At 40.3% G+C, this 26,889-nt stretch overlaps 2 protein-coding genes across 2 annotated transcripts; both read left to right on the forward strand.

The window, feature by feature from the left end:
• Window positions 1-761: 761 nt before the first annotated feature.
• LOC121941631 (B-cell receptor CD22-like) lies at window positions 762-9,149 on the forward strand. The gene is made up of 13 exons (XM_088074982.1): window positions 762-811; window positions 895-974; window positions 1,541-1,579; window positions 2,059-2,322; window positions 2,958-3,221; window positions 3,395-3,640; window positions 4,792-5,091; window positions 5,318-5,578; window positions 5,679-5,936; window positions 6,811-6,898; window positions 7,885-7,954; window positions 8,105-8,187; window positions 8,299-9,149. Exons 2-12 carry the CDS (start codon window positions 905-907, stop codon window positions 8,183-8,185), a joined length of 1,941 nt encoding a protein of 646 aa, XP_087931108.1. The 5' UTR covers window positions 762-811; window positions 895-904; the 3' UTR covers window positions 8,186-8,187; window positions 8,299-9,149.
• A 342-nt stretch (window positions 9,150-9,491) lies between these two features.
• On the forward strand, window positions 9,492-25,852 carry LOC121937745 (sialoadhesin-like). The gene is made up of 21 exons (XM_088075297.1): window positions 9,492-9,549; window positions 12,995-13,336; window positions 15,025-15,255; window positions 15,445-15,789; window positions 16,003-16,212; window positions 17,678-17,935; window positions 18,255-18,512; window positions 18,713-18,970; window positions 19,185-19,547; window positions 19,748-20,008; window positions 20,110-20,370; window positions 20,472-20,729; window positions 20,931-21,191; window positions 21,293-21,553; window positions 21,655-21,912; window positions 22,114-22,374; window positions 22,935-23,195; window positions 23,290-23,377; window positions 23,462-23,519; window positions 24,564-24,661; window positions 24,779-25,852. Exons 1-20 carry the CDS (start codon window positions 9,495-9,497, stop codon window positions 24,657-24,659), a joined length of 4,644 nt encoding a protein of 1,547 aa, XP_087931423.1. The 5' UTR covers window positions 9,492-9,494; the 3' UTR covers window positions 24,660-24,661; window positions 24,779-25,852.
• Window positions 25,853-26,889: the final 1,037 nt, after the last annotated feature.

The raw sequence follows: 26,889 nt of genomic DNA on the forward strand, positions 1-26,889 counted from the left end.
CCGCCAGTGTCTCCGCTGCCAGTGTCTGCTCTGTTCTCATTCTCCGCTGGTGTCTCCGCCAGTGTCCACTCTGCTCTCATTCTCTGCTGGTGTCTCTGCCGATGTCCGTTCGGCTCTCATTCTTGGCTGGTGTCTCAGCCGGTGTCTCAGCCAGTGTCTCAGCCGGTGTCCGTACAAGTACAAGTAGGTTACAAGAAAATTTCCTGAAAATTAGTAAAAGAGAAAAAAAAATGTTTAAAATAAATAAACATAAATAACAACAATAAACATACATAAATAAACCCCAAACAAATAAAAAACATCTCAAAAGTACTTTAAAATTATTAGAATTGTGTAACATAATTTTCTAGGTTTTCAATTTGTAGTTTGTGGAGCATTTCTCACCATGTTGCTAATTGCCTTTTCCCCATGTCCCATGTACCCTAACCCTAAGTAAAAGGTGATGTTGCTCCCAGTTTTAAAGAGTTGAACAATGCGCGCATTCAAAACCCTACTTTAGTAAAGTAATAAGTATTGTCAATACTGTGTAGTTAAAGTAGCAAAATTAAATGAACTCGTTTTGCAGTAAAATGCCCCCTGTGACTGCTATTTAAGTGTGTGTGAGTTGTCTTCACTGTCATTGCGGAAACTGGTAAACTTGTACTTTGAGATATGCATAACTTCTAAAATACCCAGTTTTAGTGAGAAAACTCGCGCATATTAATACCATTATGAGGAAGGAAATGAGCAGTACTTCTGTCAGCTTCCGTCTTTTGCTTACTGTGCTGACCAGAGAGGAACGGCAACTTTAATGACTGCATCTCTCGCTTCTGTAAGCAGAACTGTTTATTGATGTGAAAAATATTTATCACACACATTATTTAGCTGTTGTGGTGATTTTTGTTTTCTCTGAAGTACTGCAGATATGAGAGGAGCAGCTAGGATTTTCCCTGCAGCAGTGTGTGGATTTGTTGTCTTCCTTCTCTCAGTGTCAGGTACTGTTGATCTATATTTACATTGTAGGACATAAAAAAAAAGAAAACAAAAGAAAACAAACTAAAATATTTGTTTTTCCTTCTCATGCTGTCCCTTAGGACTGCAGTAAGATTTACACACCCAGTGTAATCTTTATAGCATATCAAATACTTTTCATTTAAAGTTCTCCATATTTGTGTTCAAAAATACCATCATGAAAGCCATAAATGCAAAAGTTAAAAAAGGCAATTTCTTGCAATTTGAGAGGAATCTTTGCCTTTTCAACATTATAAAAAGAAATCAAACCAATTTGCTCAAATTTAAAAGGTTTAAACACTTTTGAAAAACACGAACAAAATACAACAAACTGACACTGATCTACGTTTCAAAGGGTTAAAAATCTTTGTTTTCTAATTACTTATCTTTTGTCCTTTGTCTTACATGACTGTAAGAGGTTTCACAGCCGATATATTTTGTGAAATGTATTGCAGTTTTTGAAGTTGAAGACTGAAATTGAAGAAGCTTCATAAAATCTTTCCTCTGTTGCTATGATACTGATTGTTGTTGCTGCTGCGCTCTGTTACAGTGATACAGGGTCAGGATGAGCAACACTCTCCTCCAGTGTGTAAGTTTACTCTCTCTGGTCTAATATTTGAGTTAATGTTTTATCAACCATTCAACATTTCTAAAGGCTTTTGACTTAAACGAGACTGAACTTTTACAGTTTTTTCACTGTTTTGCAAATGTCCTCACTAGGTGACCCACTGTATTATTCATGATATAAATGATTTTCTGTGCATCGATTTTTTTGCATCTGTGCAGGTGTTACATTTGTTGGGTTGTCCATTCTCAAGAATGGGACTTTTCAAAATAGTAATAACATAACATAATAGTAATCAAACTTTGCCAAATCATTCTGTTACTTTCTGATAGTCTGAGTGATATTTTTCCTTATAATCTGCCGTTATCGACAGTTATCTAAATACATCATACAGCAGCCATGTGTTGATACCTGCTCACATAACTGTGGACTACTATGGTCATGACACATGTAAATGATTTTCTCCATGTATGAAATGTGTTTCTGTGCATGTTGTTCTGCAGATCCTCCAAAGTCTCCCTCTGTGTCAGTGAGTCCCTCTGGTGACATAAATGAGAACAGTCTAGTGATTCTAACCTGTAACAGTGACGCTAATCCAGCAGCTACTTATATCTGGTACGAGTTACGTGCAAACCCCCAACCTCTCAGTGATGAGCGGCGGCTTGTCTTCACGTCCATCAAGTCCTCTGACAAAGGACTGTATTATTGTGTAGCTGAGAACAAAGTGGGGTCAGCAAGATCTAAATCCATCTCCATTAATGTGAAATGTGAGTAAACATTTCCATTTCAAAAGCAACATTCAGCTGATGGCTGTCAGTGTTTTTCATACCTGCTTCACGCTGACAGCCTGCAGCTGCAGGTCACTGAGCAGCAGTGGATGATGAAAAGGTCGTCGGCACCAGATTTAATCTGGACTAATGATGGTTGATTTTCCGAACTGAAGACACAAAACTATATCGTGATTTTGATGTTTTCACACATGCAGCATCTTCCTGTTTTCTTCTACATGAACATGTACACACTGTATATTATTGCACAGTAATAGCAGAGCTGTTTTTATTAACTATGTAATAAGAGCTGTTAGTGGTTCATATAATTCAAGTAAATTAAGAGCTAATCTACAGATGTATTTTTACCCATTTTAAGTGAACAAGATAACATCTATCAAGAGTGCAAAAACAAGAACCAAATGTTGCCAAATCATAGTTACGTAGACGTTGGTGTGATGTTCTGCTTGTCTGTACAGTTAACAGTAATCTGATTTAAATTATGTAAATATAACACAACAGCAGCTGAGTGTTCGCACATCTGTGTTCTACAATAACTATGACGTAAATTATTCAGAATTTATGCCGAATTTTTAAAATTTATATAAAATCTGTCTGTGCATGTTTTCCCACAGATGCTCCAAAGCGTCCCCGTGTGTCAGTGAGTCCCTCTGGTGACATTAAAGAGGGCTGTAAAGTGACTCTGACCTGCAGCAGTGATGCTAACCCAGCAGCTAAATACACCTGGTACAAGTCAAATGGAAACGTCAAACCTCCCAGTAATGAACCACAGCTTGTCTTCAGCTCCATCACGTCCTCTGACTCTGGACACTATTATTGTGCAGCTGAGAACCGGCTGGGGACGAAACCATCTGAATACTCATATATTGATGTGAAATGTGAGTTTTTAATTGCAGTAAATTGATTGAAGACAATGTATGTGAGAACTGAAATTGTTGGTGTGCCTTTGAGACACTTTTTTGGTGGCACAGTGCTTGTTTCAGAAACACACACAAACACCATGATACCACATTTTCTTAAAGTTAATTTATTTTCATATGATCTCCTTCAGATGCTCCAAAGTCTGTTATTATGTCTGTGAGTCCCTCTGGAGAAATCAGAGAGAACAGCAGAGTGACTCTGAGCTGCAGCAGTGATGCTAATCCAGCAGCTACTTATACCTGGTACAAGAATGGTCAAGCTGTCAGTGAAAATGTCTTCACGTCCATCAAGTCCTCTGATGCAGGAAACTATTACTGTAAAGCTGTGAACAAAGTGGGGGCAGCGCAATCAAAATCCATCTCCATTAATGTGAAATGTGAGTAAACATTTCCATTTAAAAAGTCACATTCAGCTGATGGCTGTCAGTGTTTTTGGCCGTGCTTTGCTGATCATACCTGCTTCACGCTGACAGCCTGCAGCTGCAGGTCACTGAGCAGAGAGCTGATGATGAAAAGGTCGTTTGACTCATTGTTGGCACCAGTTTGTCTGCTCAGATCAGCTCTCACTAAACTATAATTTGTCATAATTTGAATGTTGTGCGTGTCCCTTTGCATCATTCTGTGTCCCCTCTCTAAATTCCGGGGGTATTTCTGGGTCCATGAATGCAACACAGGCGAAGCTCTACAGGAGGGTTTCGCCACTTTGTTCAAAGGGGAGAAGTAATGATTCCTAAAATGCCGAAGTCCGTTAGCCTTTTAGCATCTCAAAATCTATGGGTTTTTTGAATGGGTTTTCAGTAAAATGTCTTCAATAAGGTCTCTGGTTAACACAGGCCAAAGATATATAGATTTCTTTTTCTGACACATAAAATACATCCGTACAAACCCAATCTTTGAACTTTTAAGGTTTACTCCTTTGAAAAAAGGTGGTTGCTAACAAGTGTCTAAATCAGACAAGTGTCATTCAGCCCATTCGCTGCCTTTACAGCTTTATAGTCGCGCTCAAACTACTAATAATATTTTTCGATTGTGTTTTAACGTGTTTTTACAGTGAAGTTGAACAATTCGGGGTGGTGACGTTTAAGTCTTGCAACCATAATGTAGTTTGTGTATAGCAATAATAGCTGTTTGCTTCTGGCAATTTCATTCATGCTTCAAAACACTCAAAAGTGGTGTTAATCTGAGGAGATTATCATGTAGAACAAAACATTTAAGTATCATAAACTGTTTGTCACAGAGTTTATTTTTGGCAATGAAAATCCCAATCAAAAATCCCATAAAGTTTTTGACGAGGGAACTAGTTCAATGCTAACTTCCTGGTTGGCCTACAAAAATACATCATCCTTTCACCACTCTATATTTTAAAAAGTTTTGCATCACTTGTCTGAAGTTTTGTATCTTTCTACGGACAAATTCTTCCTCCATGACTTACAGACTTGCAGGGGACTGTTACATTCTGTCGCCTTTTCAACCTTTGTTCAAGCTTTCTCACCAAAACTTTCATACATACCTATGTTTTCTCCTCCAGATGCTCCAAAGCGTCCCTCTGTGTCAGTGAGTCCCTCTGCTGACATAAAGGAGGGCGGTTCAGTGACTCTGACCTGCAGCAGTGATGCTAAACCAGCAGCTAACTACACCTGGTACAAGAAGAATAGAAATCCACGCCTTCAACCTGACAATAAAAAATCACAGCAAGCCAAATCTTTCAAGAGCCAGCTGGAGTTTTTCATCAGGGCCATCCAGTCCTCTGAATCTGGAGAGTATTATTGTGTAATTGAGAACAAGCTGGGGAGGAGGACGTCTGAATCCGTCTTTATTGATTTGAAATGTGAGTGAACCAGCTCATTTAAAAGCAACGTACAGCTGTTAATACAGCTGCTAATTTACGTACATTCATTTATTTTTTGCACCTCCAGACACTTGGGAGCTTGGTTTTACAGAGCAGCTCTCTTTTCAGTGGACTGTTTTGTTCTGTCACTTATTCAACCTTTGTTAAACCTCTCTGACCAACTACTGACGACTTTTTCCTGCTTTTTTATTGTTTTCTCCTCCAGATGCTCCAAAGCGTCCCTCTGTGTCAGTGAGTCCCTCTGCTGAGATAGAGGAGGGCAGCTCAGTGACTCTGAACTGCAGCAGTGACGCTAACCCAGCAGCTAACTACACCTGGTACAAGGAGAACCAAACACTGGTTCAGGGACCAGAAGGCATTTATCATGTCACCTCCATCAGCTCTGAGGACAGCGGGATCTACCACTGCAAGTCTGAGAATCAATACGGACTGTTTAACTCCTCACCTCTAGTTATAAATGTCCTGCGTAAGTCACACGGATATGTTTTATGTTCCAGAGTACAAATGTCCCCCAAAATCATGCAAGACTATTATTAATGATTCCCCTCTTTAATTGTCTCCTCCAGATGCTCCAAAGCGTCCCTCTGTGTCAGTGAGTCCCTCTGAGATAGAGGAGGGCAGCTCAGTGACTCTGAGCTGCAGCAGTGACGCTAACCCAGCAGATAACTACACCTGGTACAAGGAGGATGAAGACTCACCAAAAGCATCCGGACAGATCTTCACCATCACCGACTTCAGAGCCGAACACAGCGGGAATTATTACTGTGAAGCCGAGAACAACAGAGGACGACGTAACTCCACCTTACACCTGATTACTGTGGCAGGTGAGTTACATCTTTTTTACAACTCTTCAGTCTAAATTAAACTTTGTGCAGACTTATTTGGAATAATGTTTGAGTGCTACTTGAGAGGAGATGGACAGTTTTTTGTCCCGCTGTGCCACTGAATTTCCCGGGTAAAGGGGCTCAAATAAGCATGTTCAACAATGTTGAACTGCCAGTTGGAGCGGGAGCTGATAAATACCCTTATATATATATATATATATATATATATATATATATATATATATATATATATATATATATATATATATATATATGATAAATCAACGAATAAAAATAAATCAACAAATAAAAATACATGGTCTGTCCATCAGTTAGTTAGCAGTCAGTGCTAACAGAAAAATCAAAACAAAAACAAAAGCAAAAAATAAAAAATAAAATAATAATAAATACCACAACTTTATATTGTCTGATTATTTTATTTCTATTATTGATAATTCTTTTTAGTTATTTATATTGCTTTTATTTTTTGTTGCTTTGTTTGATTTTATTTGTATTTTAACTGTTGTTTGTTTGTTTGTTGATCGTTTTAAATGTCTTTCTTCATGCTCGGCGTCATTGAAAATGTCTTAAATAATAGGTTTGAATTAATTAATTGATTTTCTCCTTATACATTTTCTTGAATTGACACAACATGCTGAAATACACATTTACTTTAAAGTACTTTGTGAATACTGATGTTTAAAATTAAATTTCCCTCTATAATCCTCGTCTTCTGAACTAAAACAAACTATTAATGTATAGGTTCTGGAAATACTCGGCTTTTTGCCCTGAACGTAACTAACGAGGTCTGTAATTCAGCTAGATCTTTAAGGTTCATTCATCCTGACTTCTAACTGTTTATCTCCATTTGTAGATAAATCATCGACGATCGTGACGATCATCAAGCTGACCTTGATGGTTGTGATGCCGATTTCTCTGCTTCTTTTTTCTCTGTGGATGAGGTGAAAACTTTAAGAATTACTCGTCACCAGGGATGTAACGATTCACTCAACTCACGCTTCGATACGATTCACGATACACTGATACAATTTTCTGATGATTTTCTTCAATAAAAATGAGATTACAGAAAAATTATGACTGAAAAATATTCAGTGAATTATTTCAAACACAAATTATACAAAAAACTGCATTTTCTATATCAAATTAAAGAATCCCTTTTTATTTTCTGAGGTACGGTATAAATGCAAAACACAAACTATGCAACAAATGCATTTTTGGACATTCACAATGTCCCCTGCTGTTAAAAAAAAATCCATCTCATGAGTGATAATTTGGGCTCTCTCTGTGGCTCTTGTACTCATTTGGGCGAGTGGAGTTGCAAATGCGCTTGTCAGTATTGTTTGGATGTTGAGTTTTTGGGGTTTTTTTTGGCCGTTTAGTTGTCGTTAAGGAGTAACAAGCGTAGGCGCGGAGCTCCTCACCATGATGCCAGCTCACATGCAGCATCATGTTAGTTGTACTATATTTGTAGTTCAACATCCTCTTGCAATATTTGCAGACGGTTTTTTGTTTTTTTCTGTTATCTTCTCACTTTTATTACTTTCTGACTTAAGGAACCTCAAATTCCACCACAGATCCTATTTGATACTGGAGGATGCATCTTCTATTTTAAAATCTCCTGTCGCGGAGCCTTTGCTTTGTCTTTGGGTTTTTTTGGGGTTTTTCCGGCTTTATGTTGGCGAGCTCGGACATGACGTAGAACGTTAAACGCGTAGTGTCGTGGCACATCAAGCAAGCGAAGGCATGAATGGACCAAAAAAGTGTTTCATGGTTGGATTGTCATTTCACCGGTTTGAATCGCACATGCTTTTTTTTTGCTTTTTAACTGCCTCGCGATGCATCGTTACATCCCTAATCATCACTGATATTTTACTTTGAATAGTTACTTTCATAATTTATGATTAAATGTTTAATTTGGTTGTTTCAGGATTCAAAACAGGATAAAGAAAACTCAGAGCTCCACCACTGAACCATATGAAGCCAGGGAGACTCTGGAGGTGAGACAGAGATTAGGCCACAGTGACAGAGTTACTCTACCAAAGGCTTACAATTTACTGTTTTTTTATGACGTCATAAAGACGACTCATCTATAACCTGATCAGGAGCATGAGGCCCTCGACTCTCATCTTGTCATCTCTCCCTATCAGTTAGACCCTTCGGACTATGAGAACGTCTCAGGAAATGCAGCATGGACAGAAGACGCAGAGGAGCAGGAGGAGCTGGTGTGAAGGTCAGCCAGCTTTCAGTCTGCTGCACGAAGAAGGAAAAAAACAAACACAAAACAGCTTCCTGGTTCTGTTTCTGAGAAATAAATCACCAAACTTTATATGTTTTTCCTCAGATGTAGTTAAACCGGAGGCAGAATCACCTGGATGGAGCAGAAACAGAAAGAATAATATTGATATGTGTACTTTTACCCTCAATTCGTCCACACTTTTTCACCAGGTGGATTTCCATTAACCCTAAAATTGCACAAATTGAAATTGCGAATGTAAAATACACTCAGTGGAAACATGTCAATTTCGAAAAAAACTGATTGAAAAATTTGCCAATTACCGATATATAATGAATTTTTGAGCTGGAATGAAAAAAAGATCATTTCTCTGTGGATTGTGCTCTAATTTTTGCACAGAACAAACTTTCATTTATCAATTTACTTAATAAGATTTACACACAAACAAAAATAAAGAATAAATAAAAAATAAAATAAACATCAGTACTATATGTGTTCAGCATCAGTCTTTGCTGACCGTTCAAATAAAGAATATAAAAATAAAATACATCTGTACTGTATGGCCCTTTCTGACCATTTAAATAAAGAATAAATATAACAAAATAAATAGCTAAATAAACATCAGTACTGTTCACTATCAGTCGATTGCTGATCATTTCTAAACCACCCAAGCATCGTTTTCTGCATTACATCGGCTCTAATTGCAAACATTTTTTTACGCTTGCATAAGGTGGTATTGCAGGCGAAAACCATATTTCACAAAATTGCAATGGAAACCCTTTTATTGGCTTTTGTAGGTCACATTACTATGAGCTTGTTAGTAGAAACACTGACATATTATAGTCTACACTGTCAACAAAAAGGTAATGATTGTTATGCTTTCCCTCTTTATGTGTTGATGATGATGTTTATTTCATACGATCATAAACTTTATCAGTTAACTAAACTTGAGGTTTGAATCTCTCTTTGTTCGTCTTTATTCCTCCATGCATGCGTGTCAGCAGTGTGGCTTTAGGAAAGATAAGGGATGATAAAGTCACCCATTTCCATTTGAAGATGTTAAAACAACATCAAGAATCATTTCTTCATTTCAACTTAAACATTTATTCATGTGTATTTCACACTTAATGGTGTTAAGAGGAAGAAAGCAGGTCAGCCTTTACAGCTCTATATCTAACACTGCTGTGCAAGAAACACTTCTTTCACAGAGCACATCCTCCAGTTTTCATTGTGACTTTCTGACACTCAGTGTTTATCACGCATTTTATCTACCTGCTGATTTAACGGAGACGTGAGGAGCAGCTATGAGTTTCATAGCAGCAGCGAGTGGATTTCTCGTCTTCCTTCTCTCTGTACAAGGTAATGCACAACTACATTTACGTTATAAGGCAGTTTCCACACTGCGAACATGCAGAGGAAGGTGTGTTTAGTGAATTAATAGACCTCATTTTGTGCAATTTATTGTGATCCCTTCATCATTAGACATTCACTTCTCTTTCTTTAAATAAGTCTTTACATGACAACCCACACAGAGCTGTTTGTAACATCAGCAGCATCTCTGCACACCTCTACCTTTACATTATACACTTAACAAACTCAAGTACTGTGAGCACCAGAAATGGCAGTAAAGCCGTGTGTGGATAGAAGTAATCAATGTACATAAACTAAGAAAGAATGCTCTAAAATAATTTGCTCAATAAAATTCATCTCCGTGGTAATTCACTCCTCCCAACTCAACACTGTTTTAATATAAAGCTGGCTGGATATCAGAGAAAACCTCTTCAAGTGTGTCTACTGAAGCTTTTCTTTGAAACCAATGTGTAGATATGTTCTTTATATACTTCATAGATTCAAGAGAAAATTTAATTTTTGAAATTTAGATTATGATTCATCTGAAGTTAGTGCCAACACCATTTCCGGTCAAATGCTTAATAATGTATTTTAAACAGATCATCTACGTCATTCCTCAACACAGCTGTAATTTCAGCTTCCTCCTTTCAAAACAGATGAGTTCATCTGCAAATGTTAATGTGCATCAGTTGTGGCCATTTCTCTCTAAAACATGTCAGTTTTACTGTAAGTGTCACACTATTGGCCTACGCCTCTGTGTTCTGCTTTTTGACTTTTTGCATTTTGACTTCTGCTGCAGCCTGACCACAGAAAGGAAAATCATTTGAGCAAAGTCCACTCTTTTTTTTATACCAAACCCTTCCAACACTTCAGCGTTTTTAAGCCTGCTCTCAGTAGCAAGGACCACACCTCAATAGGGAATCATTTTGACAATTTATCGACGTGAGTGTAAATTTGGTATAAACATTGATGGTGAATTATTGGGAGGGATGGTTGAGTGCGGTGTGGGGAAGCTTCGGTGGGAATCCGCTGTGGCTCCTGGGCACGACGGACCTCCAAAAGCAGGTATTATATGAGAGAGGACAAAGCCGATTTGAGATCTCTTGGTCGGAACGGATGTAACTGCGATAAGCTTGGGAGGACCATCTGCCCATGATCTGAATTAAGTGTTCCGGTATACCGCTGCGGGAAGCCGAGGTGGCAGCTCCGATTCTGAAAGATTGTCCGGAGTAATGCGAGGGAGAGATGCCTGACAATGACAGGACCTGACGGAAGTGTTGGTGGAGCGGCAGAAGTCAGAGTGCAGGGGGAGAACCTCGAAAGCGCTGGTGATGTCTGCTTTAGAGAGCCAGGAACCCTTCCCAGCACGTTTGATGAGGGCCATGGCATGGTGGATGGCAGCATAGTGGAGGGAAATCTCCTCGCTCGGGGTTAAAGCTGTTAATGCTAGGAACGGTGCGACCATGCGGGGCTGAGAGATCCATTATAATGTGTTTCTTGCCAGGATACTTTCGAGTAGCGACGCCAAGCAGGCTGATGCGGCACGTCGGGAAAGGGGGATGGGCAAATGGACCTATCATGAAGCCATCCCTGACTTCCTTGGCAAGCAGGTCATCGACAGACTCAGGGTCGTCGATCACAGACCAGAGATTTTTGCATTCAAACGACGAAGACGGAGAGACCAAAAGTCCAGGATGGAAACCGTCCGTGAAGCCTCTAACGAGGAACTGTACGAATTCAGCATCAAAGTGGCCCTCGAGCGCAGCAGCCAAGGCCGGAACATTAACAGGTGTCGAACAGGTACTCACCAAGAGCCGGCGAAGTAGGTTTGTGAGGACAAGCTGGGCGGGCGTGGGCACCTCTGCAGAAGGAGCAGACACGAAGAAGCCGCACTGGGACATGTTGCAACCGGCATCATTGAAGGTGTTGCAGATGGCGCGACCCCCTTGGTGCATGACGGACCTGCTCTTTTTGTCCAGGCCGTTGGATGCAGGAAAGACAGCAGGACAGGCCGACACCGATCTTGGACGTACGGGCACTGGAGGGGCTGCTGCCGACGAATGTGAGAAGGACACGGGCCACGCTGAGGCTCAGCAGGGCAGGAATGGAGCAAGAGGAGGCCGGGTGAGAGGGAGCACCACACAGGGAGCACTGCAGAGCCGTGCCAGCAGCAAAAATGCGGCAGTATATTTCGTTGTCCAGACCGCCCCAGTAAGTGTCCTCATTGAACTGTTGAAGACGGGCTGTGGCCTCCGAAGCAAAGTGGACGTGATACTGGTAGAAACCATAGCCTCCAAAGCGGAGTGCCAGATTGAGAACGACCGCCAAATAGCTGTCGAACTTCTGCCGAAGGGCAGGATAACGGGAACATAGCACGTCCCGAAGGAGGGAGAAAGCATACGCAAATTCTGCGGGCGTAAGCTCCCTGGACCGGGCGATCGACCTCCCGCGCCGCAGGGGGAGCTCCTCATGGCCGTCGAGAAAGCGGTCCCATCACATTACGACTTTATTCTCATAAAATAACCTGTTTACGTAAAATTACAACATCATTCTCATAATATTATTAAGTTTCTCATAATATTACGACGTTATTCTCAAAATTACTACTTTATTCTTAAAATTACGACTTTATTCTCATCACATTACGTTATTCTCGTCACATTACAACTTTACCCTGGAAATCTAACTTTTTTTTCAACATGGCCATAATCCTCCATGTAGTTATCAGTCTTGCTGATGCAGTCAGCATCACTGTGAGGACTCTGGGCCAGCTCCTCAAATTTAAACAGTAAGGATCATCAAAATATAAAAGAGGGACTTAACTCTTCGAGGCGTGCAGTGTGCATTCAGCCCGACACTTTCCCTCGAGGTGTGTCCCTGTCCCGCAGTGCTGTGGTGGCGTGCGTGGAGCCTGCGGTCCTCTCTGCGTCAGGGCTCCTGTCCACCGTCCTCTTGGTCTCTGCGGTCCCGTACTCTCGACCCCGGCTGTAGGGTGGCATCTTCTCTTTCTCCTCTCAGTGCACACCTGTTCTGCATCTGCTTCATTAGCTGTGAGGAAGGAGGTAAAAAAAAAAAAAAAAAAACATAAAACACTGCCGTGGAGCACAGTGCACCAATCAGCACCGGCTGCACTCAGACGTCCTTTAACGTCAAATGATAAACCCCTCAAAGAACACAGGAAAACACACACACACACACACCATCCTCTGTGGTCCTCTTTTGTATAAAACTTGCATTAAACTTGTCTGAGTTTTGTCATTTTTTTATCCCTATGCTGCCCACAGCAGTCATTTTAAATATCATTTTTGTCTCACACAGGCTCAAAGTGGGATGAGAGCAGAAGTAATTTTGAGAAATAAGTTCACAGACTGAAGCACCTTCACTACAAATGAAAGTCTGTCTTCTGATGATGGTCTGAGTCTGATTGTGGTCTCTGGTGTACTCTGTGTTTCAGTGATACAGGGTCAGGATGACTGGGGAGTGACTTACACTTCTCCTCAGATCTGTGCCTTAAAGGGAACAACAGTGGAAATTCGCTGCAGCTACAGATACCTGTCCAGACTAAATGACGGTGATACTACAGCTGAGAGAACATTTTGGACTACTGACAGACGGCCTGTGGACCTGAGACTCGACTCAAACTACGCAGGTCGTGTGCAGCATCACTGCGATAAGAGGGACTGCACTCTGAGAATCAGAGACGTGAGAGAGAGCGACTCAGCTGAGTTCACGTTCAGATTCATAACCCAAAGCAACAGTTACACTGGTTCACCTGGAGTCCGACTGACTGTCACAGGTAACAATTTTGTCTTAAACTCTACAAGTTAAAGGAGACAAATTATGCTTTTCGTTGTTTTTATTATACAATAGTACAGTGTCAGATGTTCATATTAAAACAGCAGTGTGTAGGATTTAGTGGTATCTATAGTAATGAGGATTATAAATTGCAACCAGCTAAAACTGCTCCCTGTTGACAACTGTGAGATCCTGGTTAGAATTCCTTCAGTGTTTATTGTTTGGGAGGTTTAATATCCGCAGCGGTCTCTTCCTCTCCAAAACACACGGATCAGATGATTAAAACCTGTACAAAACAATAAAAAAAAAAAAATTTTACGTTACAAATCAGTATTTCTCTGTTGCCGTTTGTAACTCCAGCAAACGTAATAAAATCTGCTGTTTTTAGTGCAAAAATCTCACAAACATAATACATTTCCCACAAATGTAAAAGCAGTTGCCTTCTACAAACGTCATACGAAATTTCCTGCAAATGTCCAGAAAAGACATTTATACTACATCCAGAAAAGACACGTGTACGATGTCCAGAAAAGAAATCGATATGACGTAGTGTAGATGTCTTCTCTGGATGTAGTATAGATGTCTTTATTGGACGATGCACAGATGTCTTTTCTGGATGTCATGAAGATGTCTTTTCTGTGTGACATATAGATGTCTTTTCTGGATATTTGCAGGAAATTTCATATTAGGTTTTCTGTTGGCATTTTCTAGGATATTATGTTTGTAGTAAAAGTATCATGTTTGTGGAATTGTTCCATTAAAAGCTGCAGATTTGTACATTGTTTGTGATTTATTACGTGTGTTTGTGTTACACCGTTCAGCTGATCGCAGGCAGGCACGTGCTGATGTGTGCTCACTGTTTTTTCTCTGATAAAATAAGATCCAGACGTTCAGGCAGGATTTTACTGGCAGCCCAATAATCGGTAACATACTCTTGTGTGTGTCCTTGTGAAAGTCGTATCTAGCCAGCCGCCCAAAGATGTGTCCTTGCATCGCCCATTTAATCGAGGGTGCTTTGGGACGTGACTTTTGTCCAACTACACTGGCAACCAGGTTCTGATCCATTTCTCTTTCTGCAGTTTTTTAATACCTAATAGCATGAATTTCGTTCGCCTTTGTCCACAAAAATAAGCCTTTTCCCACCACTGATTTTTAATACGAGGGCTTATAGATCTAAGAATACTCCGAATATACATGAATGCATTCAAATGATTTTTGATAATGACTGAAAGGATACACGCACACATGTAAATATTCATTTATTCTTTTATCCATTCATTAATTTATTTGCCATTTAGGCTTCAATAGTCCTAAAAGTGGTGTTCATTTATTACTGAACAAAATGTGTATCATAAATATTTGCTTTCCACAGGACTTATTTTCTTCACTGCTCCAAAACTTCAACATCGGCCTAAGGAAAAACATTATTCTATTATATCTTTATGACCGTTCCAGCACAGACTAAATGAGGAAAATAAAGTGTTTTTTGACCATTAAAGCATGTGAACAAGGTCTAGTAGAACCCCCCCCCCCAAAAAAAACAAAAAGAAATACTTGTTTAAATGAGTATATTAGGTCCCCTTTAACTCCAGGAGCTCAACATTTAGAAAACATAACTGTACATTTGTGAAATGTGTGTGAGATGACAGCTCAGTCTAAAATATTATTTTTGTTTATTTACATATTCAGGTTTCCAGGTGCAGATGAGCAGAATACAATCATGTATTTTTGGAGCCTGTATATATGCAGAGCTGAACTGTCACAGCAGTTGTCCTCTAACTGATCGTCCCTCCTACATCTGGTACGAGAATGGACAGAAAATGGACAAAGTAGAGAAACCCTTTTATCATTACTTTTATGCTGCAGACAGCTATTCCTGTGCTGTTGGAGGACACAAGGATGTCCCCTCTCCTTCAGTGTGTAAGTTTACTCTGCTGTCCTCCACTAACATGCTGCTGCTGTGTTGAACTTTTCAGCTGATGTTCTGTAACATGACGTCACGCTTCTTTAACATGAGTGACTTTATCCATAGAAACAAAACAAGCTGTGAGTTACTGCAGTAAAGACTTTAATCTTCATGATAATAATCAAACGTATTTCTTTGTTTAGGTGTCCATGGTCAGTCCTGCAACAGAGTGACGTACGATGACAGAAACATCTGTGCTTTCAAAGGCTCAACAGTGAACATTTACTGCAATTACAACAGTTATCAATCTATCAAAACTAGGTTCTGGTTCAGGTTTGAGTCGGGGTATAACACTCGACCTAAGGACCTGAGTAAAGACCCCCAGTACGCAGGTCGAGTTAAGGTCTTTGAAAATGAGGAACAACAACGCTCCACTCTGAGCATCTCTGACCTGAGAAAGAGAGATTCAGCAGAGTATCACTGCAAATTCACAACAGGAAACTATGAATGGGAGAGTAGTTTACCTGGTACAACTCTGACCGTCACAGGTAAACACAAACTGATGATAAAGTTACCGCAGCAGAATTTAATGTAATTATCAGAGAATATGTGCTTTCTCATTGAAAAAGATCATTTTGATACATGAATGGTAAGGTAAAAGTTTAGATGTTGTTAGATTCAATAGGAGATTAAAGTGTGCATTGATAAGTGGTAGACTGTGCACGGTGCAAGTTAATGTCATCATGGTTCTTTGTTCACAGATCCAGATTTACAGGTGCAGGTGATCTGGTCTCCTGCTGGTCCAAAGCTGATCTGTCACAGCAGCTGTCTGCTCGTTGGCCGTTCTTCCTTCGTTTGGTACAAGAATGACATAAACATTTTAGGAGAAACATCTTTTTCTTATGGAGGAAAGGTTGATCCTGCAGACAGTTATTCCTGTGCTCACCAGCGTCACCGCTCTCCTTCAGTGTGTGAGTTTACTCCCCAATCTCACAACTTTAAACTTTTACATTCTCCTGGAAGCAAGTTGCCAAAAATACAAATGACAGCCAGTGTGTATTTGTACCTGCTGCATGTATAAAGATGCAGCAGTTTGCCAAATCATCCTAGCAGGGTGTAATTATCAGCAGGCCGGTTCTCATTGCAGATTTGTGCAAATCTTGAGCGACATTTTCGAAATGTTGATACAACACAATTGTATGATGACGGCGTTTCCACTGAGTGATGCTCTGCGACTTCTCCTCCCGTGATAACAGTCCTAGAAGAGATGGATGTTCAAAACATTAGCAGCTTTATTTCTATTGCAGCCGCCGCACTAGCCGTCATTATTTCCGATCCAAGGCCACATAGGCGTGTTATGGAGCAATGATGGAAAGCAGAGCCGCTTATATGTGGGAGCGGCCACGTATGAGGGATTTCTGGGAGCTGATCGTCCACGATTTCACAGAGGAATTGTGGATTCAAAACTTCTGGAGAGTTATGAGATGCAATAACAGCTCTTGTAGCTCCTGCTGCATCATGAGGGAGCCAGTTCCTACTGACAGGCTCATAGCCGTAGCATCATGTGACCTAGAAAAATGAAACGCGTGTTTCTATTGCAGTTTTCTGAAATATGGCTTTTCTGAATCGCCTGAAAAATCCCCTCATGCGAACGTAAAAACGTTTTTGCAGTAACTGAAAGTTTTTTAGAAATTGACATGTTTGACCTATTGTGTGTTTATAACACATTTCTGTTGCCAGCAAGTGACAAAAAAGTATTTTGAGAGAAAAATCAGACACAAAATTTAACCCAAAGACACGTGTGTGCTGGCTTCTCGATTTACGCCCTGTTTCAGGGTTATTCCTGAGATCGACACACAGTGGCAGTAATGCTTAAAGAAGTGAAGGAATTTGTGAGGCCGTCAAGCAAAAATTGATGTTAACAAATCTGTGTCCGTATATGAAAATTGATGATGAACATGTTTATATTTTCTCCCCCAGATGCTCCAAAGCGTCCCTCTGTGTCGGTGAGTCCCTCTGAGATAGTGGAGGGCAGCGCAGTGACTCTGAGCTGCAGCAGTGATGCTAACCCAGCAGCCAAATACAGCTGGTACAGGAAGAACCAAATACTGCTCAGTAAAAAACCACAGCTCGTCCTCAGCTCCATCCAGTCCTCTGACTCTGGACAGTATTACTGTGCAGCTGAGAACGAGCTGGGGAGAAGGACGTCTACATATGTATTTGTTAATGTGAAATGTGAGTAGAAACTGCTTATTTAAAAGTAACAAATAGCTTAAATTGGTTCAGGGAGCAGCCTCAGTGGATCATTTAATCACTAATGGCATTCAGATTTAGTGTCCTGTTCAGGGGATTCAAACCCTCAAATACATCAAAAGAAAATTTCAGATGTTTTGACAGACAGTTTTTAATAGATATCTGTTAATACGTCTCCTCCAGATGCTCCAAAGCGTCCCTCTGTGTCAGTGAGTCCCTCTGCTGAGATAGTGGAGGGCAGCTCAGTGACTCTGAGCTGCAGCAGTGATGCTAACCCAGCAGCCAAATACAGCTGGTACAGGAAGAACCAAACACTGCTCAGTGAAAAACCACAGCTCGTCCTCAGCTCCATCCAGTCCTCTGACTCTGGAGAGTATTACTGTGCAGCTGAGAACGAGCTGGGGAGACGGACGTCTACATATGTATTTGTTCATGTGAAATGTAAGTTAAAAAAAACCCTTGCTAATTTAAAATATCCCAAATATAATAACCATTATAATAATAGATTTCATTTGTAATGCACTTACAAGGTAAAAGCATCTATTTAACAAAGGACTGTTTTTTGCAGATGTCTTGCTTTTTTTCCTAATCAGTGACTGCAGTCAGTGTTGTAAGAGCCTGTTATAATCACTATTGGCATTTATATTAACTGCACTGTTGAGGACATTCAAAACGTCATATTCATCAAAAGACCTCCTCCAAAGTTTCAGATGCTGCAACGCACTAAAACTCATAAAAATCTATGTCAAATCTTTTCCAGATGCTCCAAAGCATCTCTCTGTGTCAGTGAGTCCCTCTGCTGAGATAGAGGAGGGCAGCTCAGTGACTCTGAGCTGCAGCAGTGATGCTAACCCAGCAGCCAAATACAGCTGGTACAGGAAGAACCAAACACTGCGCAGTAAAAAACCACAGCTCGTCCTCAGCGCCATCCAGTCCTCTGACTCTGGACAGTATTACTGTGCAGCTGAGAACGAGCTGGGGAGAAGGACGTCTACATATGTATTTGTTAATGTGAAATGTGAGTAGAAACTGCTTATTTAAAAGTAACAAATAGCTTAAATTGGTTCAGGGAGCAGCCTCAGTGGATCATTTAATCATTAATGGCATTCAGATTTAGTGTCCTGTTGAGGGATTCAAACCCTCAAATACATCAAAAGAAAATTTCAGATGTTTTGACAGACAGTTTTTAATAGATATCTGTTAATACGTCTCCTCCAGATGCTCCAAAGCGTCCCTCTGTGTCAGTGAGTCCCTCTGCTGAGATAGTGGAGGGCAGCTCAGTGACTCTGAGCTGCAGCAGTGATGCTAACCCAGCAGCCAAATACACCTGGTACAGGAAGAACCAAACACTGCTCAGTAAGAAACCACAGCTCGTCCTCAGCTCCATCCAGTCCTCTGACTCTGGAGAGTATTACTGTGCAGCTGAGAACGAGTTGGGGAGAAGGACGTCTACATATGCATTTGTTCATGTGAAATGTAAGTTAAAAAAAACCCTTGCTAATTTAAAATATCCCAAATATAATAACGATTATAATAATAGATTTAATTTGTAATGCACTTACAAGGTAAACGCATCTATTTAACAAAGGACTGTTTTTTGCAGATGTCTTGCTTTTTTTCCTAATCAGTGACTGCAGTCAGTGTTGTAAGAGCCTGTTATAATCACTATTGGCATTTATATTAACTGCACTGTTGAGGACATTCAAAACGTCATATTCATCAAAAGACCTCCTCCAAAGTTTCAGATGCTGCAACGCACTAAAACTCATAAAAATCTATGTCAAATCTTTTCCAGATGCTCCAAAGCGTCCCTCTGTGTCAGTGAGTCCCTCTGCTGAGATAGAGGAGGGCAGCTCAGTCAATCTGACCTGCAGCAGTGATGCTAACCCAGCAGCCAAATACAGCTGGTACAGGAAGAACCAAACACTGCGCAGTAAAAAACCACAGCTCGTCCTCAGCTCCATCCAGTCCTCTGACTCTGGAGAGTATTACTGTGCAGCTGAGAACGAGCTGGGGAGAAGGACGTCTACATATGTATTTGTTAATGTGAAATGTGAGTAGAAACTGCTTATTTAAAAGTAACAAATAGCTTAAATTGGTTCAGGGAGCAGCCTCAGTGGATCATTTAATCACTAATGGCATTCAGATTTAGTGTCCTGTTGAGGGATTCAAACCCTCAAATACATCAAAAGAAAAACTCAGATGTTTCGACAGACAGTTTTTAATAGATATCTGTTAATACGTCTCCTCCAGATGCTCCAAAGCGTCCCTCTGTGTCAGTGAGTCCCTCTGCTGAGATAGAGGAGGGCAGCTCAGTGACTCTGAGCTGCAGCAGTGATGCTAACCCAGCAGCTAACTACACCTGGTACAAGGAGAACCAAACACTGGTTCAGGGACCAGAAGGCATTTATCATGTCACCTCCATCAGCTCTGAGGACAGCGGGATCTACCACTGCAAGTCTGAGAATCAATACGGACTGTTTAACTCCTCACCTCTAGTTATAAATGTCCTGCGTAAGTCACACGGATATGTTTTATGTTCCAGAGTACAAATGTCCCCCAAAAATCTTGCAAGACTATTATTAATGATTCCCCTCTTTAATTTTCTCCTCCAGATGCTCCAAAGTGTCCCTCTGTGTCAGTGAGTCCCTCTGCTGAGATAGAGGAGGGCAGCTCAGTGACTCTGAGCTGCAGCAGTGATGCTAACCCAGCAGCTAACTACACCTGGTACAAGGAGAACCAAACACTGGTTCAGGGACCAGATGGCATTTATCATTTCGACTCCATCAGCTCTGAGGACAGCGGGATCTACAACTGCAAGTCTGAGAATCAATACGGACTGTTTAACTCCTCACCTCTAGTTATAAATGTCCTGTGTAAGTCACACGGATATGTTTTATGTTCCAGAGTACAAATGTCCCCCAAAAATCATGCAAGACTATTATTAATGATTCCCCTCTTTAATTTTCTCCCCCAGATGCTCCAAAGCATCCCTCTGTGTCAGTGAGTCCCTCTGCTGAGATAGAGGAGGGCAGCTCAGTGACTCTGAGCTGCAGCAGTGATGCTAACCCAGCAGCCAAATACAGCTGGTACAGGAAGAACCAAACACTGCTCAGTAAAAAACCACAGCTCGTCCTCAGCTCCATCCAGTCCTCTGACTATGGAGAGTATTACTGTGCAGCTGAGAACGAGCTGGGGAGAAGGACGTCTACATATGTATTTGTTAATGTGAAATGTGAGTAGAAACTGCTTATTTAAACGTAACAAATGGCTTAAATTGGTTCAGGGAGCAGCCTCAGTGGATCATTTAATCACTAATGGCATTCAGATTTAGTGTCCTGTTCAGGGGATTCAAACCCTCAAATACATCAAAAGAAAATTTCAGATGTTTTGACAGACAGTTTTTAATAGATATCTGTTAATACGTCTCCTCCAGATGCTCCAAAGCGTCCCTCTGTGTCAGTGAGTCCCTCTGCTGAGATAGAGGAGGGCAGCTCAGTGACTCTGAGCTGCAGCAGTGACGCTAACCCAGCAGCTAACTACACCTGGTACAAGGAGAACCAAACACTGGTTCAGGGACCAGACGGCATTTATCATGTCACCTCCATCAGCTCTGAGGACAGCGGGATCTACCACTGCAAGTCTGAGAATCAATACGGACTGTTTAACTCCTCACCTCTAGTTATAAATGTCCTGCGTAAGTCACACGGATATGTTTTATGTTCCAGAGTACAAATGTCCCCCAAAAATCATGCAAGACTATTATTAATGATTCCCCTCTTTAATTTTCTCCTCCAGATGCTCCAAAGTGTCCCTCTGTGTCAGTGAGTCCCTCTGCTGAGATAGAGGAGGGCAGCTCAGTGACTCTGAGCTGCAGCAGTGATGCTAACCCAGCAGCTAACTACACCTGGTACAAGGAGAACCAAACACTGGTTCAGGGACCAGACGGTAATTATCATTTCGACTCCATCAGCTCTGAGGACAGCGGGATCTACAACTGCAAGTCTGAGAATCAATACGGACTGTTTAACTCCTCACCTTTAGTTATAAATGTCCTGCGTAAGTCACACGGATATGTTTTATGTTCCAGAGTACAAATGTCCCCCAAAAATCATGCAAGACTATTATTAATGATTCCCCTCTTTAATTTTCTCCTCCAGATGCTCCAAAGCGTCCCTCTGTGTCAGTGAATCACTCTGCTGAGATAGAGGAGGGCAGCTCAGTGACTCTGAGCTGCAGCAGTGATGCTAACCCAGCAGCCAAATACAGCTGGTACAGGAAGAACCAAATACTGCTCAGTAAAAAACCACAGCTCGTCCTCAGCTCCATCCAGTCCTCTGACTATGGAGAGTATTACTGTGCAGCTGAGAACGAGCTGGGGAGAAGGACGTCTACATATGTATTTGTTAATGTGAAATGTGAGTAGAAACTGCTTATTTAAAAGTAACAAATAGCTTAAATTGGTTCAGGGAGCAGCCTCAGTGGATCATTTAATCACTAATGGCATTCAGATTTAGTGTCCTGTTCAGGGGATTCAAACCCTCAAATACATCAAAAGAACATTTCAGATGTTTCGACAGACAGTTTTTAATAGATATCTGTTAATACGTCTCCTCCAGATGCTCCAAAGCGTCCCTCTGTGTCAGTGAGTCCCTCTGCTGAGATAGTGGAGGGCAGCTCAGTGACTCTGAGCTGCAGCAGTGATGCTAACCCAGCAGCTAACTACACCTGGTACAAGGAGAACCAAACACTGGTTCAGGGACCAGAAGGCATTTATCATGTCACCTCCATCAGCTCTGAGGACAGCGGGATCTACCACTGCAAGTCTGAGAATCAATACGGACTGTTTAACTCCTCACCTCTAGTTATAAATGTCCTGCGTAAGTCACACGGATATGTTTTATGTTCCAGAGTACAAATGTCCCCCAAAAATCTTGCAAGACTATTATTAATGATTCCCCTCTTTAATTTTCTCCTCCAGATGCTCCAAAGTGTCCCTCTGTGTCAGTGAGTCCCTCTGCTGAGATAGAGGAGGGCAGCTCAGTGACTCTGAGCTGCAGCAGTGATGCTAACCCAGCAGCCAAATACAGCTGGTACAGGAAGAACCAAACACTGCGCAGTAAAAAACCACAGCTCGTCCTCAGCTCCATCCAGTCCTCTGACTATGGAGAGTATTACTGTGCAGCTGAGAACGAGCTGGGGAGAAGGACGTCTACATATGTATTTGTTAATGTGAAATGTGAGTAGAAACTGCTTATTTAAAAGTAACAAATAGCTTAAATTGGTTCAGGGAGCAGCCTCAGTGGATCATTTAATCACTAATGGCATTCAGATTTAGTGTCCTGTTCAGGGGATTCAAACCCTCAAATACATCAAAAGAAAATTTCAGATGTTTCGACAGACAGTTTTTAATAGATATCTGTTAATACGTCTCCTCCAGATGCTCCAAAGCGTCCCTCTGTGTCAGTGAGTCCCTCTGCTGAGATAGAGGAGGGCAGCTCAGTGACTCTGAGCTGCAGCAGTGATGCTAACCCAGCAGCTAACTACACCTGGTACAAGGAGGATGAAGACTCACCGAAAGCATCCGGACAGATCTTCACCATCACCGACTTCAGAGCCGAACACAGCGGGAATTATTACTGTGAAGCCGAGAACAACAGAGGACGACGTAACTCCACTTTACACCTGATTACTGTGGCAGGTGAGTTCCTCCATGACTGTAATCGCCTGATTTATTAATCAAACCCCTCCAGTGACGAACAGTACGTCTCAAAACTGTCTGTCCCCATTTTCAGATAAATCAACAATGATCATGAATTCCATCAGGCTGACTCTGGTGTTTGTGATGATGATTCTGATGCTTCTTTCTTGCCTGTTGATGAGGTGAATTAGAAAAAATAGAGTGGATCTTTTACTTTTATAGTCACTTTTTATTCATTTATTTCTTTGTTTTTGGATTAAATTCAGGAAGAAGAAAACTCAGAGCTCCACCGCTGAAACAAATGACGCCAAAGAGACTCTGGAGGTGAGACAGAGATTTGGCAAAGTTAGATTAGGAGACCCTGATATGCAATAAGACGCCACTTCTCCTTCGTAGGAGCAACACACATAGATGTTGTTGTGGCTTTGCATCTCTTTGTAGTTCTTATTTATCCCTTTTTTCTCTTTTGTGTCTTTTTGTAATCATTTTTTGTCTCATTCTGTTTGTTATTGTCATTTTGTAGTTGTTTGAGTATATCTTTGATGTAATTTGACATATTTTTTTGTCATTTTGTGTCTCTCAGTAGTCGTTTTGTGTCTCTTTGTGGGTTTTTTGGGGTCTCTGTTGTCATTTTGTGTCTCCTTGTGGTTGTTTTGCACCTCTTTGTCGTGGTTTTTGTCTCACTCTGTTTGCTTTTGTCATTTTGTAGTTGTTTGAGTCTCTCGGAGGTAATTTCATGTTTTTTTTGTTCATTTTGCGGTTTTGTCTAGTGAGTGTTTTGTAGCTTTTTATAGTCATTTTCTGTCTTTTTGTGGTTGTTTTGCGTCTCTTTTAAGTCATTTTTTGTCTCATTCTGTTTCCTTTGTGCCATTTTGTAGTTTTTTGAGTCTTTTTGAGGCAATTTCACATCTTTTTTGGTCATTTTGTGTCTCTTAGTAGTTGTTTTGTGTCTCCTTGTGGTTGTTTTGCATCTCTTCATTCATTCACTCATTATGTATTTCTTGGTCGTCATTTGCGTCTCCTAATAGTCATGTTGTGTCTCTTTATTGTTGTTTTGTGTCTCTTGGTTGATTTGCATCATTTGTAGACATTTTGTGGCACTTTGTTGTCATTTTTAGACTTTGTCCATCATGTAGTGATTTTGTGTCTCTTTGCAGTTCCTTCTCATCTCTTTTTTGGTCTTTTGTGTTCCTTTGTGGTCATTTTCAGTCTCTTCCTGGTCATTATTCATGAGTACCCTCACACATTTTCAAACCACCTTCACAGCAGATCTGCTGTGTATCAAAGAGCGATTTGATTTTTTTTCTACTACATTGTATCAAATTAAAAGGTCTTTAACTTTGACATCTTGTCATCTCTCTCCATCAGATGGAGTCTTTTCCTATTTATATGAACCTCTCAGACCTTAAAACTGTCACTGCAGAATATACAGAAGACACAGAGGAGCAGGAAGAGCTGGTGTGAAGGTCAGCCAGCTTTCAGCTTTCTGTGCAAAGAAAGAAAAAAATAAAACCCTCAGACTTCCTGGTTTCATTTCTGAGAAATAACTTACCAAAACGTTGTGTGATTTTCTTTACGTGCAGTCAAACCAGAGGAAAACTCATCTGGATGGAAACAGAGAGATATACATCACTGAAGCGGATACATTTACCTTTAAATCCAAATTTTAAAGTACAGTGTTTTGTACCAGCAGCAGGTTGCAGAAGATGTGAGTTGAAAGCAAGCTTTACTTTTACTGCAGTTACATTATATATGTTCAGAATTTATCTTTGTATGCAAAAATATTATTCTCTTATGGTGTAAAAAAATGCTTACATGCTAATTACATTACACCTTTCCTGGCAGTGAAAGCCAATTAAGTCCCAATAAACATGGATGTAGCATATTTCACAGAATGTATTATATATTAAACATTAAAAAACATAACATTTGCCATTTATTGCATGCATTGTAGAATAAACATCATGTCAGTTCCCTCTCATTGCTGCAGAGGGCAACAGTGTGCAGGATGTTGTTTTTATTATTATTTCAGCTTTAAATAACTTTTTGTGTGTTTATTATTCAGAGTAAAATTTGTTTTCATCAGTAATGAGTGCAAATAACATTTGAATCACTTTCTTTGCTCTGACTCGGTTGTCCATCAATAAAGTTTGTCACAATGGAATGAACTTTAACAATAAAAGCTACTGTTTATCTAACTCATAGATAATATTGCCATCCATAACATAGTACACAAAACATAACATCACATAAAATACATTAAGCTGTATATAAGTACTCATTTTACTATATGAAGTTTGGTTTATATGTCAAAACTAAACTTATATGATCACAGTTAAAGAACCATTGAAATGTTGTTTCTCTATCTGAATTACAAAAAGCAAATGACGCTGAACTTCAGTACACTAGTTTATAATTCTCTGTGGTCAGTGTACTTTTTGGTCTTTGGATTTTCTTTTTAAATGCCAAAAACTGGCATTTAAAAGGTTAAAATTGTGGAAATTAATGAAAATTTGATATTTATGATTAGAACTGATTAAAAAACTCTAAAGTGGACCCTGAAGGGGGTTAAACTCTTTGTGTTTGTTATTCAAGATAAAGGTTTTATGTAACAGTAATGAGAGTTAATAAAACTAAAATCCGTTGGTTTGCTCTGATTTATTTTCCATCTGTAAAACTTGTCACAGTATATTCATCTTTTTTTTACAGAAACGCAGAAACTAAAAAAGCATCTGCTTGATAAAATAAGAGCGTCGCGGTTACGGTTAGTTTAACGTAAAACAAACACTCCTGCACAGACAGGTGTGTCCGTGTGAGGGGATTTAGGTCAGGTTAACCGAGGACACCTGTTAACCCTTCATCCGAGAGTAGCTGGAAATATTGACACTTTTAAATGTAAACTAAAAGCCTATCTTTAAATCTGGCTTTTATTTTGTGTCTTATTTTATGTTTTATACTAGTTCTATTTCTCAAGATCCATTTTTGCTTATTTCCCATGTTCTTGTTTTTAGCACTGGATTTGTTTGAAAAGGTGCTATTTCAATAAAATTTGATCAATTGATTGACACCTGGATTAACATCAGTTTTCCTGTGCTGCACTGAAAAACACCTTTAAGCATTTAAACCAATGAAACCTGAGAAAACTATTTTGGTTTCTTTAAAAAAAAAAAAAAAATTATAATGAGCCACTAAACAAAAAATGTTCTGCAAACTGCAATAAAATAAAATAAAAATCTCTAAAAGGTCACAAGAAAACTATCTGAATAGGGATTTTTTTTTAATTGTCAAAATCAGGGAAAAATGTCCAGAAAACTGTGTTTATAATTCTCTTAATTATATATTTAAAATAATAATTGTGTGTGTGTGTGTGTGTGTGTGTGTGTGTGTGTGTGTGTGAAGCCATTTGTAACCCACAAACATGCATTCATTCACTATAAATGAATTGTACATACTTACAGGTTTGATATAAGAGGCAGATAAGCTCTTGGAGGTGGAGGAATCTGCTTCCTTTCAGGCTTTGAGGCGTCCGTGGGGACAGAATCAGGCTCCATCTGCTGGTCTAATCCAGTCCAGGTGGTCCTGTCTGCTCCCATTAGAGGACCGGAGGACTCTGAGAACTCTGCTGACCTCGAGATCACTAGAAAATCACCCAGGAGACGCTCTGACTGCCTGACTCTGAAACCCAATCACAGAT

The sequence above is a fragment of the Plectropomus leopardus genome, chromosome 3, assembly GCF_026936395.1.
Source record: "Plectropomus leopardus strain MGB_pleo_1.0 chromosome 3, ASM2693639v1, whole genome shotgun sequence".
Taxonomy (NCBI): domain Eukaryota; kingdom Metazoa; phylum Chordata; class Actinopteri; order Perciformes; family Serranidae; genus Plectropomus; species Plectropomus leopardus.